We start from the raw sequence: 16,199 nt of genomic DNA, 5'->3' as shown, positions 1-16,199 counted from the left end.
CGACCTTAAACAAATTGAGATGGTTTGGGATGAGTTGGACCTCAGAGTGAAAGAAAAGCAGCCAACAAGTGCTCAGCATATGTGGGAACTCCTTCATGACTGTTGGAAAAGCATTCCAGATGAAGCTGGATGAGAGAATGCCAAGAGTGTGCAAAGCTGTCATCAAGGCAAAGGGTGGCTACTTTGAAGAATCTCAAATATAAAATATATTTTGATTTGTTTTTGGTTATTATTCTACAATGTATAAAATAGTAAAAATAAAGAAAAACCCTTGAATGAGTAGGTGTTCTAAAACTTTTGACCGGTAGTGTATATATCACATTTACATAGTATTCAGACCCTTTACTCAGTACTTTGTTGAAGCACCTTTGGTAGCGATTACAGCCTTGAGTCTTGGGAATGACGCTACAAGCTTGGCACACCTGTATTTGGGGAGTTTCTCCCATTCATCTCTGTAGATCCTCTCAGGCTCTGTCAGGTTGGATGGGGAGGGTCGCTGCACAGCCATTTTCTGGTCTCTCCAGAGATGTTCTATCGAGTTCAAGTCTGGGCTCTGGCTGGGCCACTGAAGGACATTCAGAGACTTGTCCCGAAGCCAATCATCAGTGTGTAGATTGATGAGATTTTTTTTTAAATAAGGCTGTAATTTTACAAAATGTGGAAAGGGGATGTGGTCTGAATACTTTCCGAATGCACTGTATATATTTACATTTTTTAAATACATTTTTTGTTTTGCCTCTTGGGCCAACCATGGTCCTGGGCCCAGGGGCTTCAGCCCTGGTAAGCCCCTGCATTAATCCAGCCCTGCTCCAAAGGACTGTTTTTCTAGGCTACCTGTGAACATTTATCCACTGGTAACATATTTCCAGCCTCCAAACAGTGGTGAATTGGAAGAAACATCTGTTACAAGAAACACCAAAACGTATAATAACATTTAGCGTTTGTCATTAGCCTGAATTTAAGCATCCACTGCTGTCCACGTGTCAGCCACTCATGACTGCCTTGGAAAAATGTCTGTGTTTTCGTCAAATCACATCGCAATTTGGAGCGTAGGCTATTCCAGACATTTTCAAGTCCATCCGCAAATATTTCATGCCTCTGACATGTGGTAACGATAAATAATGGTGTAAAATAGCCTACAGTTTTCTTGACATTTTATTTGAATAGGCTCATGTTCTACCGGTAAGAAGTACCCCAACTATTTATTTTGCTGGGACACCCTACCAGACCGCCTAAAACTCTTTATGAATACGGCCTCCGATGTATATATCTAGGAGACCAGGTAGGTGCTTTCACTCAAGCCAGCGGCTGCACCACATGAGTCAACTCATCATTGTATTTAAGAAGTTGATTCCCACCAATCTAAGTTGGTGAGGTGATTAACTATTAAAACAGGTGCAGTACATTTGGCACACCAGTACCAGAGTCTTCTCCTGTGTTTGATGCCTAGCGTGGACAGAGTGGTGGACTTACAGAAATACTTGAGCGTCTCTTCTATCTGATCGTGTGTGAGTCCCAGCGCGACCTCCGGGGGCAGCAGAGGGGTGTGGAGCCAGTCGTCGTGGTCGTAGCCAAACATGCAGTCCGCCCGCAGAGTGTAGTTAGGCAGTCCCTCAGACAGCAGGCTCACTATCTCCACCTCACTGTCGCCACCTGAACAAAGTTCTGACCGTGGAAAGGGAGGGAGGGAGGTGTATGAGGGTGTGGCAGGGGAGATATGGGAGAACAAAAAGACAGCATTCATCCCATTGGATTGAGCGCTCTGAAATATACAAGTCTCTGCTGCCCCCCTGAGGCACTGACTGGATGACACAGTTCCCACTCACCACATTATAATGCATTACATTAAAAACATGTAATTGAACACTGTTCCTGGATGCAGGATGATAGTCCAATCTAATGTCCCCTACAATGGTTCTAAGAGACCCATCTCCCCACTAGCTTCTAACAAGTGCTGTCCAACATGAAAGTGAACCCATTATCCAATCCCTCATAAACCGTCTACTACATTCATTAACTGTGACCTACCTGTGAGGGTGGACACATCATGGCTTCCCCTATCCACTCTTTCCAGGAGGTCGCACTCCATTTTAAGGCCCTCATATAGGGGCAGGGTCTCTGCATCGAGGCCCCCAGACGCCTCCCCCTGCCCCCCATAAAGGGAGAGGGTCGACAGGGGGTCCAGTGGGGAATGTGGGGGCCAGAAGAAGAGATGAGGAGGAGAGGGAGAGGGATGAGAGTGGGACAGCTTGACTGGGGCTGGGGTGTTCAAGGTGAGGGTGGAGGACTCAGGGCTGGTCCCTGTGAGGGACTGAGGCCCCCTGGTGGATCAGGGAGAAACAGCAGGCTGATCGCACATCTGGTACCAGGGCTGGTCTGAGAGAGGGAGAGAGAAAAAAAAGTGTGAGTGTTGCTAGGTTTCCATCCAATTTGTGACAGATTTTCATGCTAATATTCTAAAATCCACATGAAAACATGTCCTCAGCAAAGATGTGTTTCCATCAAATTGACTTGTTGCAGATGATAGGTGTGTGATGACATAATGCACATCAAAATACATTTTGCAGTTAAGTTCCCATGTACTGAATAAAAAATACAAGTTAAATGAGTTTCCATCGCATTTTCAACTCTATTGATGGGTTTATCACTAAACAAAATTGCGTTAAATAGCGAATGTGGCAACTCTGGTATTGGCACGTGCACTCTAGCCAACACCGCACAGGGCGCAGATACTGTATCTACGACAAAAAGGTAAGATTATTTTTATTTGTCAAACGGCAGTCAAGCATTGATGATCATGTCACCAGAATGAGACCCTTGATATTTATTGGAAAGCTCATTGCTTTCACTTTCACCACCCTGTGAAGTTCATTATACATTGTTTAATCTGTAGCCTAATAAACTCCATGCGTGACTCCAAATTTACTTGGACATTGTGGTTATTATATCAATATTTGCATAAAAGCGCTTCAAACCACATTTCTCGCATAATTAATTTTGCAGACACAAAAAGATCTCACCTTGTCTAGTTTATTTTTGGAAAGTTTACTGAAACATTTTCTGTTTCCACCAGTCTTGTCATTACATTTATTTATTTTTATCCGACATGTACTTTACTCGCATAAAAAGGTTGGACGGAAACCTGGTAAGAAGGATTCATTCAAACCGACCATCTTTAATTCATCATCATCATAGTATTTTACGTTTTAGTACGGAATGGCATGACATTAAATGCCGTTTAACGTTTTGAACATGGGAATGCCATCAAATACGAACGTATCAAGACAACTCTCATCCCTTTACTGAAATGTATTTCACCAGTTTTTCCAGGTGAGATACTGAAATGATGCTCTCATATTCTATAACAGCCTGGTTAAAAGACATACAGATATAGGTCAAGTTTAAGATCATTATTTTTGTACTTCAGACACTTGAACCACAACTTTACAAGCATCTTCATATTTTTAAAGCCACGTACAGTGTGTCATGCATGCTCCAATTGTCTCACTAGGCTTGGCCTTTCCCCAGAGTTTAGGGTCAGAAAGCTAGAGTTACCCTAGCTACACACAGATCAAGTTACAACCCGGAGCACAACACACCACCTTATGACATTTAAACCAACACAGTTACTAAACAAAGCTTTGCGAGGCATAGTACTGTATAGTAGCAAAAGTACTGTACATTCCAACTAGGACCGTGTGCTAAGGCTAGCTGCAACCTGTATTAGAGTAAATGCTAATTCTTTCTGTTTACGAAAGCAAAGAGAAACAGCTAGCCTTAGCACACGGTCCTAGTTGGAATGTACAGTACTTTTATTATGCCTCGCCTCATTTTCTCTTTGAATTACGTCACTAGCCAGGCTATTCAGTTACAGAATGATGTCCCTCTTCATAAGGCATATCACATTCACCTACATGTCCGCCAGGAAATGCTGCGGGCCATCGTTCTGTAACTGAATAGCCTGGCTAGTGACGTAATCCAAAGAGAAAATTAGGTAGGGGGATACAAGACATTCTAACAATGGGCAGCAAAGTAGCCTTAGTTTATTTATGGAACTCTAAACAATTGTCACATCCAGTTTTGTCATATTTCGGTTGTTAGTGTTTGGATACATCAGACCTCGGCAGTATCAAGGCCAGTGGTAGAGGACAGTGGATATCATTCAATACATTAGCTATGCATTGCAGTCTGAGTCAAGGACATATTATATGAGGACTATTGGGTTAACAAAGCACTGACCGTGCATGTGGGTAGACAAAACATGTGACACGCGCGCACACACACACACACACACACACACACACGCACACACTCAGCTGTGCGCAGCTTGCCACACACCCACTCAAGAGACAGATGAGACAGATGAGAATGACAATCTCTCCTCCTCTCCTCCTTCCTCCCCCCTCGCCAACCCCCTTAATTAACTGAGTGTATTGCTCTGGTCACTTCTGCCACATCCATCCATCCACGTACAGCTGTCAGAGGGAGCAGCAGGGTCGTATACATACTCTAGGTCTGGCTTTTACTGTAACCACCCCCCACCACCATGATGCATAATGTCTGGTAGTCCTGTAGCATGTCGTGCCTACTGACTAGAATGACAAGTAGCACTTGTGTTTTCACTAGGATGCAAAATGAGGGTACGTGGATGCAGTCCAAAATATCATGTTATTATACAATTATTAATGTCTTACTACCACGCCTTAAAGGACAAATAAAAAGATATTGAGGGGAATCAATTGGCATTTGGTAATGGCACTCAACTAACCTGCAGCACACAGTCTCACACACAAAACAAATGGAGCGTGCCCATGCGCGCACACACACACACACACACACACAAAACAAAGACACATCATCTCTTTATCTGTCATATTTACACGCTGCCGAGGCCAAGTTGGCAGGCATTGTATTGTCGTCACATTGTGGGTCTATTATCTACCCAGCCAAGCGCAGTCTTGTAATCCCATTTAGAGGGGGTCACCAGTGGGCATGGTTATTGGCCATCTCCCCCTGTCTCTTTCTCTGTATGGTTGTCGTTGGGCCAGGCAGAATGCCAAGGGAAAGACCCTATTACGCTGCCCAGTGTGCCCACTGTACAACCCTGGGCTCCACCAGGCCCTCGCTCGCCAGATCAGCCAGCAAATTAACAGTCCAGAGAATCCACAGGAGCTGTGAGAAAACAATTGTCCAGTTCCCTAGACAAACACACAGTAGGGTGCGGAAGGCTGGGCCACTAAGGACAAAGCCAAAAACATCCCTGAGGATGTGTTCTGTACAGTACATCCATAAGGATATAATCAAACACGCAGGCTATTTTCTGTGTAGCCTACACAAGTTGCTCTTGAGAAATGTGGGAATGCACAGCAGTATGCTACGTGGTTTAACTCAAACAAGGAAAGTTACTTCAATCTGAATTTCAAGGATCGCAAACTACTTTCCTAATGTAAATGAGAAGTTAAAACGTTACCTTAATGTGTTATAGTTGCAAAGGGCACGTTCATCCAAGATGAGCAGTGCCAAAAGTAAAGGAACAATAAGTCAGGTATAAGTGTAACTCTCTAACTCTAATGGATGTCATTCTGAGGCTGACTGACCTTCCAGAGGACTCAACGTTGAACTCGTCAATGCCGGGTTGGAAGAGCCCGTCTTTGTGCTCTTTGGCCTTTCAGAAGGGGTGTGTACGTGTGTGGAGTCACACAGGAACGAGAGAGGAAGGAAGGGCAGACGAGGGTGCTACAGAAAGAAGCGAGGGAGGGTGGGAGGGGTAGAAAACAGACAGTGAGGGTTGAGGAGGGACACTTGCAGGGTACAGTACTTAGGAAAGTGGGATGGGAGGGGGTAGGAAAGAGTGGGCAAACTGAGTTGGAGAGAGAGGGCACAGGAGGGAGGAAAGGGGCCCTTGAGAGAAGGGTACTTAGGAAAAGAGGGAAGAAAGAGATGAATGGGTCACACTCAATTTAGCCTGTCACCACCAGACTGAATAACAAATCAGAATTTGCAAACCGGCTGACAGGGAGAAGCTTGTCAAATGCAAATCTCGCCTCTAATTGGCTGAGGGCCAAGGACTCTGGACCCATGGTCGCCCGGGCAACAGTTTGGTCATGTGACGAAGCCCAACTGATGCCTCTGCCAGTAGGGATTTTATTCAGATGGTAAGTACATAATTATTCAACTTCAAGGTAGAAGCTTGTACTTTATCCACAAACCAGAGAAAAGCTCTGTACTAAAATTGGGCAAGATTTACAAGACCCTTTGCACTAGAGCGAAATCTGCACCCCCCCCCCCCCCCCCAGAGGGAACAGGAAAAGCTAGGACAATCAAAGTCAAACAATATAAGACATCCACATAACAACAAGAAAGAGGAAAGTAAACCTCTAAGATCGCTTTAGTAAATCTAAGCCAGATCACCTCCCCACACAAGCTAATATACAATGCATCAGAGATGAAACTTGTTTTCTGAACCCGGACAGGGCTTCCATCCAACAACTTCAGCGTTCTTTCACTGAGGGTGTAACTGACCCCATAACTGGCCTCATTTACTTCAAGTGGTGCCACACTGTCCATTACTGTGGTGGCCAGGGAGGGGCAGCGAGGGCACTATGGGATAATGAGATCAGATAGATAAACTAGTGCTTGAATGATACCTTCCATTTCGTTATTTAACACTACCATGAGATAGCAGCCTATATGGTCTCTCCTGATAGGCTTAAATCAAGGAGCTGACCAGGCCAGCATGCACACGAGCTTTAGTTATGGGTGACGAGATTAGAGCCTTTCTAATGATTGGGGTTCAGGCTAATTATAGTGGCCTCATATAGGAGTGTTGCTCCCATATGGCTGTGTCTAAACTTGACAGTTAATGTAGTTTTTGTATTCTGATCCTGGAATTCCAAACACGTCACGCGTCTACATCTACATTTAAAATGTGTCCACCATGTGCACATTGTGTCCGGATTCCCTTTTCCCGCACTATATTAAAATGCCAGTATGCATTCTGCAAACGATAGAATAGGCTAAATATGATAATAACACAACAACAACTGATGGCAGTAGCGAACTACTGTAGCTAACTAGCCGGCTAACCTCTGTAGCTAGCCAGCAAGCAAAATGAAAGAGATTGCAAATGGGTTAGCATAACTCTAGCCAAACACAAAATAATTGTTCTAAATATGAACTAGCTGGATAGCATTTACAGTGCCTTGCGAAAGTATTCGGCCCCCTTGAACTTTGCGACCTTTTGCCACATTTCAGGCTTCAAACATAAAGATATAAAACTGTATTTTTTTGTGAAGAATCAACAACAAGTGGGACACAATCATGAAGTGGAACGACATTTATTGGATATTTAAAACTTTTTTAACAAATCAAAAACTGAAAAATTGGGCGTGCAAAATTATTCAGCCCCCTTAAGTTAATACTTTGTAGCGCCACCTTTTGCTGCGATTACAGCTGTAAGTCGCTTGGGGTATGTCTCTATCAGTTTTGCACATCGAGAGACTGACATTTTTTCCCATTCCTCCTTGCAAAACAACTCGAGCTCAGTGAGGTTGGATGGAGAGCATTTGTGAACAGCAGTTTTCAGTTCTTTCCACAGATTCTCGATTGGATTCAGGTCTGGACTTTGACTTGGCCATTCTAACACCTGGATATGTTTATTTTTGAACCATTCCATTGTAGATTTTGCTTTATGTCTTGGATCATTGTCTTGTTGGAAGACAAATCTCCGTCCCAGTCGCAGGTCTTTTGCAGACTCCATCAGGTTTTCTTGCAGAATGGTCCTGTATTTGGCTCCATCCATCTTCCCATCAATTTTAACCATCTTTCCTGTCCCTGCTGAAGAAAAGCAGGCCCAAACCATGATGCTGCCACCACCATGTTTGACAGTGGGGATGGTGTGTTCAGCTGTGTTGCTTTTACGCCAAACATAACGTTTTGCATTGTTGCCAAAAAGTTCAATTTTGGTTTCATCTGACCAGAGCACCTTCTTCCACATGTTTGGTGTGTCTCCCATGTGGCTTGTGGCAAACTTTAAACTACACTTATGGATATCTTTAAGAAATGGCTTTCTTCTTGCCACTCTTCAATAAAGGCCAGATTTGTGCAATATACGACTGATTGTTGTTCTATGGACAGAGTCTCCCACCTCAGCTGTAGATCTCTGCAGTTCATCCAGAGTGATCATGGGCCTATTGGCTGCATCTCTGATCAGTCTTCTCCTTGTATGAGCTGAAAGTTTAGAGGGACGGCCAGGTCTTGGTAAATTTGCAGTGGTCTGATACTCCTTCCATTTCAATATTATCGCTTGCACAGTGCTCCTTGGGATGTGTAAAGCTTGGGAAATATTTTTGTATCCAAATCCGGCTTTAAACTTCTTCACAACAGTATCTCGGACCTGCCTGGTGTGTTCCTTGTTCTTCATGATGCTCTCTGCGCTTTTAACGGACCTCTGAGACTATCACAGTGCAGGTGCATTTATACGGAGACTTGATTACACACAGGTGGATTGTATTTATCATCATTAGTCATTTAGGTCAATATTGGATCATTCAGAGATCCTCACTGAACTTCTGGAGAGCGTTTGCTGCACTGAAAGTAAAGGGGCTGAATAATTTTGCACGCCCAATTTTTCAGTTTTTGATTTGTTAAAAAAGTTTGAAATATCCAATAAATGTCGTTCCACTTCATGATTGTGTCCCACTTGTTGTTGATTCTTCACAAAAAAATACAGTTTTATATCTTTATGTTTGAAGCCTGAAATGTGGCAAAAGGTCGCAAAGTTCAAGGGGGCTGAATACTTTCGCAAGGCACTGTATGAGGCCAGAAAATAGGTTCCACACACGCTAGGAATGTATTTTCTCCAACGTTATAATGAAAAATGTGCCTCTCGGTCCCAAAACACACATTCTCTGGAGACTCATAGCGGAGTGCTGATGACGTCACCCACTGTGTACGCTTTTGGTAGCCTGACTGAATCCGGACTGAGGCAAAACCCACACACACACAATGCATCCCTGACCACCTCCTGAAGTTATCAGACCACAATGCACCTGTCTTTTCAATACGATCTTCGTATTCTGATAGCAGAAGTTGCAAGTAAAGTGTCAAGTGTAGACACGACCATAGAGAGGGGTCCCCCAAAATAGAACAGGTAACATTAGTTCCTACTAGGTAGGCCTTCAAACTAAATTGCGGAAAGATACTGAAAACCCACCAAACCTCTGAGAAAAGACAAGAATTAGTCAACACGCTATAATAATAAAAAGCAGGAAATGAACTATTAAAATAGTTGATGGCCTATGATCCAGGAGGAGTAAAAGGCCTGACTAAGTATGTAAATACTATACGCATCTCTGGAGCCAAGCAGCCAGACAACATGGGTTGAAGTCGGTGAGGAGTATGCAGAGACATGTAGCTACTACAGTCTCCTTTCAAACAGCTGAGCTAATGCGATGACCTTAGCCACTGTCTCATGTTCAGAGATAAGCTTGCTGTGTTGTATCAGTTGAGTATCTAGACACAGTGTTCACTCCCCAAACAATAAATAATGCCTACGAGACTTTCTGCACACACCATGGCTGAACTGCCTTCACTACAAACCTGATTCATCAAGTCACAAGGCAATTACGACTAAACGATATCTCAACTTAAAAAAAGGCAGACTCAGCGAAATGACGTCGCCGCCGAGTAGCGCCGCAGATGTTAAGATAAGTGAGACGCAAGACTTCGCTCTCACACAGTCACACACAGCATCTGAGCATGTGCACGGGTTCGCTTCGCGCTGTTAAAGCGTGGTGGACAGGGCACCAAAACAGCAGAGAAGTTGAGCCTCATACTTCAACGCTCTCAGTTGTTTGCGGAAATTGGCCCACTATGCTGTTTACTTTCTGCATGTACGTCATATCGCTGAGTCTACCTTTAAAATAAGCGGAGTTTCCTGAGTCCAGAATAAAACTAATTCAAGCTTCTCAGAGGACGAGGAAAGTGACATATGTTCCAAATTCCTCCCAATCCCCTCAAAGCCTAATATTTTCCCCAGTCAGCAGCCGCCGTGGCTCCAAGAAGCTTCCCCCTGCTATTGCTAACTGACAAAGCCATCGACCCTGGAAACAGATGGCCGTGACATATAGTCCTGCGTGGCTCAGTTGGTAGCGCGTGGCACTTGCAACGCCAGGGTTGTGGGTTCGATTCCAACGGGGGACCCATATGAAAATGTATGAGCTCACAACTGTAAGTCGCGCTGGATGAGTGCGTCTGCTAAATAACAAACATAAATAAATGAACGTCCTTGGCCCTTTGAAGACCCACTGACAGGTACCATCCCAACAGACACCACATCTATTACACCCTGTCTCCACATAGGTCTTCTAACAGACACTTAGCTCTCATTCCTATGAAGCAACCTGCGGTCACCATTAACTCAAACTGGGAGCACTGGTTGGTTAACCATTAACTTCCTCATTGTACTATTTCCCATAAAGACCCAGTCTATCAACCACCTCACTGATAAAGGTGTGGCGTCTCTTAAATGCATATTGTTTCAACTCTGGCACGGGAATAGAGGGGGAAAGGAGTACGACAAAGCATTTCGAAGATCCTCGTTTGTCCATTTCCAATGTGACATTTCAGTTATTCTCGTGGCTCTGCCTATCTAACAATACGCACTATTTGGATGCTTTGAGAATGACTCGTGTGATGTCTATATGCCATCTGTTGTTATGCCCGTTTGGCTCCTTTAGATCATATGGATGGTACAGACGAAACCAAAGTCTGGATAAAAAATGTTGAAGCCTCTGGATCTACAGAGATGAAGCCCCGGGTACTATTGTACCTGATCGGGCCTCGATCAGGTACAAACCAAGGGAAAATGCAAATCCCCAAGCCTGTCATGAGTCATTACAAAAGGCAGGATATAAGCTGAGAGATAACTCTCCACAAAGCAAATGGAAACAGTTGGTATAGTATGAGAGAAAGACAAAACAGGAGAGTGGATGAGAGAGAGAGAGAGAGAGAGAGAGAGAGAGAGAGAGAAATCGTAAGAAAGCTAGAGAGAGATACTACACAGACACCAGCATCTATCTTTAAAATGACCTCTGCCCAGAAGATTTGTTACAAGCTAATGAATACAGCTATGATACAGAGGCAGGTATAGGGCATGGGAAAGTGGAGAAAGAAAGAGGGGGGGGAGAAAGAGGAGAGACAGAGTAAGAGGATACAGAGCCACAAAAAGAGACAGAAGGGGGGAGAGACAGACAGAGACAGACAGAGAGAGAGAACAGCACTGTATCAGGAGAACCTTTACTTGGACAGAAACCAGTTATTTTTACAACCCACCAGTCACCCAGACAACTGGAGCAGCTATATCTGGACTCCAACTACGGTGTGAATAGAAAGTGGCCTTAAATACCTAAACCTAAATACCAACACACTCGCGGTCTCAGCTGATTCTCTGTGCAGACCAGAGGTCACTAGCCCTGCTCCTACAAAGCACTCGCGGTCTCAGCTGATTCTCTGTGCAGACCAGAGGTCACTAGCCCTGCTCCTACAAAGCACTCATGGTCTCAGCTGATTCTCTGTGCAGACCAGAGGTCACTAGCCCTGCTCCTACAGAGCTAATGCGCTAAATGATGTTCAGGATTTTTTTGTTCCAGCCCAGATCTAACATACCCGCTGTTGTGATCGGACCAATCTACTACTCACAAAGACCTTGATCGGTTGAATTAGTTGACTTAAGTGTTGGGCTGCAGCAAAAGCCTGCACACCCTGTACGATAGACACAAGAGTCCGTGAGCAAAAGCTACAAGTGAGGAGAGGTTGAAGGATTGAGAGTCGAACACGGTCATCATTATGTCTGTCAAGTGGTAATTCTCATCAAACGTAATGTCATTCACAACTCGGCATTAAGAAGACAAGTAAGGACCGTTCAAGCCTAACAGAGTGGCATTCTACCTCTAATATGCTAACAGACAGAGAGTTGCTATTGTATCCATATGGTTGTATTTGAAGAGAGTACACGGATGGTTTGGGTAGTTGGGAGTCGCCAATGCACACACTATATCCTTTATCATGCACACACTATATCCTTTATCATGCACACACTGTATCCTTTATCATGCACACACTGTATCCTTTATCATGCACACACTATATCCTTTATCATGCACACACTGTATCCTTTATCATGCACACACTGTATCCTTTATCATGCACACACTGTATCCTTTATCATGCACACACTGTATCCTTTATCATGCACACACTATATCCTTTATCATGCACACACTGTATCCTTTATCATGCACACACTGTATCCTTTATCATGCACACACTGTATCCTTTATCATGCACACACTGTATCCTTTATCATGCACACACTATATCCTTTATCATGCACACACTGTATCCTTTATCATGCACACACTGTATCCTTTATCATGCACACACTGTATCCTTTATCATGCACACACTGTATCCTTTATCATGCACACATTTGGTCTGCGGTGGCGACGTGGCTAAAAGAGTCTTTCACACAACATGCAATTCAACTCAGGTCAACTTGCCTCTGCACAAATACCTTGGACGACTGCGCCGTGTTACATTCTCTCGCCCTTTTTTTTTAAGCAGGAAGACGGTATTACTGATTGAAACCACTCTGCCAGCTCACAAGACAGTTATCACAGGTCAATAAATCAACCCAAAGTGGCCACACACAAATGCAAATGCATGTGTTGCGCACACACAGCACCTCATGTTCTGCAATGGCTGCCATCCACATCTGCTCTGTCTGGCCAAAAGCTCCTTCAGTTGTTTATCAGTCATACCACGCCAGGTAAGCTATAAATCCTTTCAGACATTTGCCCTCTCACACACCAGACACATATTTCCCTACACTTCTATATATTGAATATTTTCTATATAGGCCTTCCAAGGAAAGAGAACAGGTGACATGCACCTGTACAGTCACAACATTAGCTAATTCATGTCACTATAATAACATAGTCACAACATTAGCTAACTCATGTCGTTATAATAACATAGTCACAACATTAGCTAACTCATGTTGTTATAATAACATAGTCACAACATTAGCTAACTCATGTCGTTATAGTAACATAGTCACAACATTAGCTAACTCATGTCGTTATAATAACATAGTCACAACATTAGCTAACTCATGTCGTTATAATAACATAGTCACAACATTAGCTAACTCATGCCGTTATAGTAACATAGTCACAACATTAGCTAACTCATGTCGTTATAGTAACATAGTCACAACATTAGCTAACTCATGTCGTTATAATAACATAGTCACAACATTAGCTAACTCATGTCGTTATAATAACATAGTCACAACATTAGCTAACTCATGTCGTTATAGTAACATAGTCACAACATTAGCTAACTCATGTCGTTATAGTAACATAGTCACAACATTAGCTAACTCATGTCGTTATAATAACATAGCCACAACATTAGGATAGATAAACCATACCATCATAATAACATCTAAACAGTTGATAAAGTACAACCACAGCATCAGTTAGTGAAATATCAAACCTTAGTATAGGTTAGCCCCATCTTGCAAGTACTGTGGTTCAACAGGCCTACAGGCCTTTTGACGGGCTCTTACACAACCTAGCTAAGGCCAACAATACACACACGTGACACAATACATCAGCTATGAAGTGAACCTCTATGTTCTTCACAATAACAGACCTCTTTACTGTGCTTCTGGTCAATGTTTGCAATGTTTTCATTCGACTGAAAGCATTCTGAAACACTCACACACACACACACACACACACACACTTCTCCAGTTTGCAGTCAATTTGTTTAGTCTGCCCCAAATGTATTGACATTACAAAGTTGCAGGGAGGGGAGAAGAACAAACACAGAAGTCCTCCGTGCCGGCTCTCTCAGGGATAACGAACGCAAACCGAGTCAGAGGCTAATTACAGCAGCATAGACACAGAGACGGTATGCTGATAATGCTGATGACATTAGGTTATTAGCTATATTGACTAACTGAGTATAACACTTACTATTGTAAATGACAGTTACTTACCGTGCTGCTAGGAGTATCCTTGCATTGATTGGACGCAGGTGCATTTGCTAGGACAGTCTCTCCTTGAGAGTGAGTGAGCCCGAGTCAAAACCAATGTCCTCTACAGCTGCTGCTTCTCCTGTCAGCTACCTTTAGCCCTCATCCAGTGTGGTGTCCTGGCTGAGAGGGAGAGAGAGAGAGAGGGAGCGAGGGAAGGCGGGAGGAGGTGGGGTTATAATGGAGAGAGAGGTGGGGGAGGGACAGCGAGAGAGGGTGTGTGTGATAGACAAAGAGATTGTGTGTGTGTGTGTGTGTGTGTGTGTGTGTGTGTGTGTGTGTGTGTGTGTGTGTGTGTGTGTGTGTGTGTGTGTGTGTGTGTGTGAGAGAGAGAATGAGAGTGGAAGGCAGTCTGTGAGTCAGCACTTGTACACGCTGTCGTATTGCAGCTGCAGGCAAGGAATTCCCTCGCCCCTCTCTCTCTCTGTCATACTATCTGGCTCAGTCTTGTGCTCTGGTCAGAGCCATTCATTTGCGTCAGTCAAATCAGACATCTCACTTTCTGCTTTACACACAGCCGTACACTAGCCAAATCAAATGACTTACTCATGCACTAGTTTATTACGCTACAGTTTCACATTTATTACCTACAGCTATTATAATGAATCTGTTTTTCTAAAAAGTAGAAGATAACTGATTAACAATAAATAATGCTCAAATCGGGTCATAATCAAACCAGTGACGTTTAACCAACAGTCAGCAGATAAACTTAGCTCCTGTTGTTTGGTCCCAAAATGCTCTCTAAATCCGGCTTATAGCTTTTAGAAACAATTATCCATTGTAGTTTGACAATTAAACTAACCGGAAAACTAGGACACTTCGGCTACATGCTGATGGCATATGGTAGGCCAACGTCAGGCTATGCTCAATAAAAGGAAGGCACTGAATATGAAATGCATGAATACATCATAGATCTGTGAACACAGAGGCTTCACTATTTGGCACAGACTCTAAACCAGTTGGCTGGTCATGAACTGTTAGGCTATTTATGGAAAAGTATCACAACTTAGAAAAGGCACGTTCTAAGTTACAGCTCTGAGTAATAAGGGCTGCCATACAAGGGCATTTCTATTCAGTCATCAAAAATTGTGGTGAGAGCACCACCTCCCGTTGTGTCCCCGAGCTAATACAACAGGATGCAGCCAGCCTAGGCTACAGTGACAATGACGTTCAAAGAGTGAGGTGACTGGATCTGACATACAGTGACTTGTTTGATTGTATCTGTATCGAGGTGCTATAGTATATTGCAAACACCCATCAATATGTAGGGTTGGTATAGTCAGTGTCAAGGGTGGTGTTGGATGGTTCTAAGGACCAACATCAGTTGTTTAACAATATCAAAATGCAGTAGATGATAGAATAGGGTCATATACACCTATTTTGATAAACACATTTTTTCAAAACATGGTCACATGACCACATTTACTGGTAGGGAATCACCGCTACAGGACACATGGACTGTACCCATAAAATTGTAGCCCACTATAGTTACACCGGCAGGGGATTTTCAAAGACCAACGTTACTGTTTGTTTGAAACATTGTTGCAAAAATGGTGTCGCAAACAGTAACAATGTGGCAAACAGAAACATGACAAAACATCCTGTTTATAGACTATCCTAGTCAATATTTATCTGCCCTCTGCCTATATCCCGTTGTGATTTTGTCGTTCACTATGAATCAATTACATGTGAACAAAAAAAAAAGTCATGTTTGGGGTAAAAAGGAAACGTTAGTTATCGACTTGAATTGTCGGCAACCGGATGGGTGCGATTCATTTGTCAATTAGGCCTAACAAAGATGAGATACTGTTGTCGTGATACGATCCGATCTGCCTCAGCCAATTTTCCAGTTGACCAGCTAACGTTACATCTGTCTTCGTCTTTTCTGCTGATAATTCATTCACTATGCTGCAACTGAAAAATTTTGACAGTCGTGTACAATGTGTTCATTTGTCCTACTTCATTGAGGTAAATAAAGTGTTTCTTTTGAGAACATTGGCAAAGAGCACAGGCGTTTTGCATTTCCACCGACAACAAAAGGGGCAGCGATCCTACCATTTGATCCCACCCTGTGTGAGCCTATGGAAACATCGCT

At 43.4% G+C, this 16,199-nt stretch overlaps 1 protein-coding gene across 6 annotated transcripts in view; it reads right to left on the bottom strand.

Annotated features, from left to right (window-relative positions):
• The window catches only part of LOC110485893 (trafficking kinesin-binding protein 1), a 40,632-nt gene that overhangs the window by 23,875 nt on the left and 558 nt on the right, over positions 1–16,199 (bottom strand). For 4 of the 6 annotated variants that reach the window (XM_021557103.3, XM_021557101.3, XM_021557106.3 and 1 more), the window contains exons 2-4: positions 14,069–14,227; positions 2,029–2,376; positions 1,474–1,665 (exon numbers count right to left, since the gene is read on the bottom strand). In XM_021557103.3, coding sequence (XP_021412778.3) covers positions 1,474–1,665; positions 2,029–2,089 — 253 coding nt within the window. In that variant the 5' untranslated portion in view covers positions 2,090–2,376; positions 14,069–14,227. Of the gene's footprint in view, positions 1–1,473; positions 1,666–2,028; positions 2,377–5,470; positions 5,630–14,068; positions 14,228–16,199 lie in introns of those variants that run through there. The other 2 variants (XM_036940567.2, XM_090195952.1) reach the window with 2 other exon arrangements.

The sequence above is a fragment of the Oncorhynchus mykiss genome, chromosome 13, assembly GCF_057628025.1.
Source record: "Oncorhynchus mykiss isolate SJ-2025 chromosome 13, ASM5762802v1, whole genome shotgun sequence".
In the NCBI taxonomy this organism is placed as follows: Eukaryota; Metazoa; Chordata; class Actinopteri; order Salmoniformes; family Salmonidae; genus Oncorhynchus; species Oncorhynchus mykiss.
This window is presented reverse-complemented; position numbering and strand designations above follow the sequence as displayed.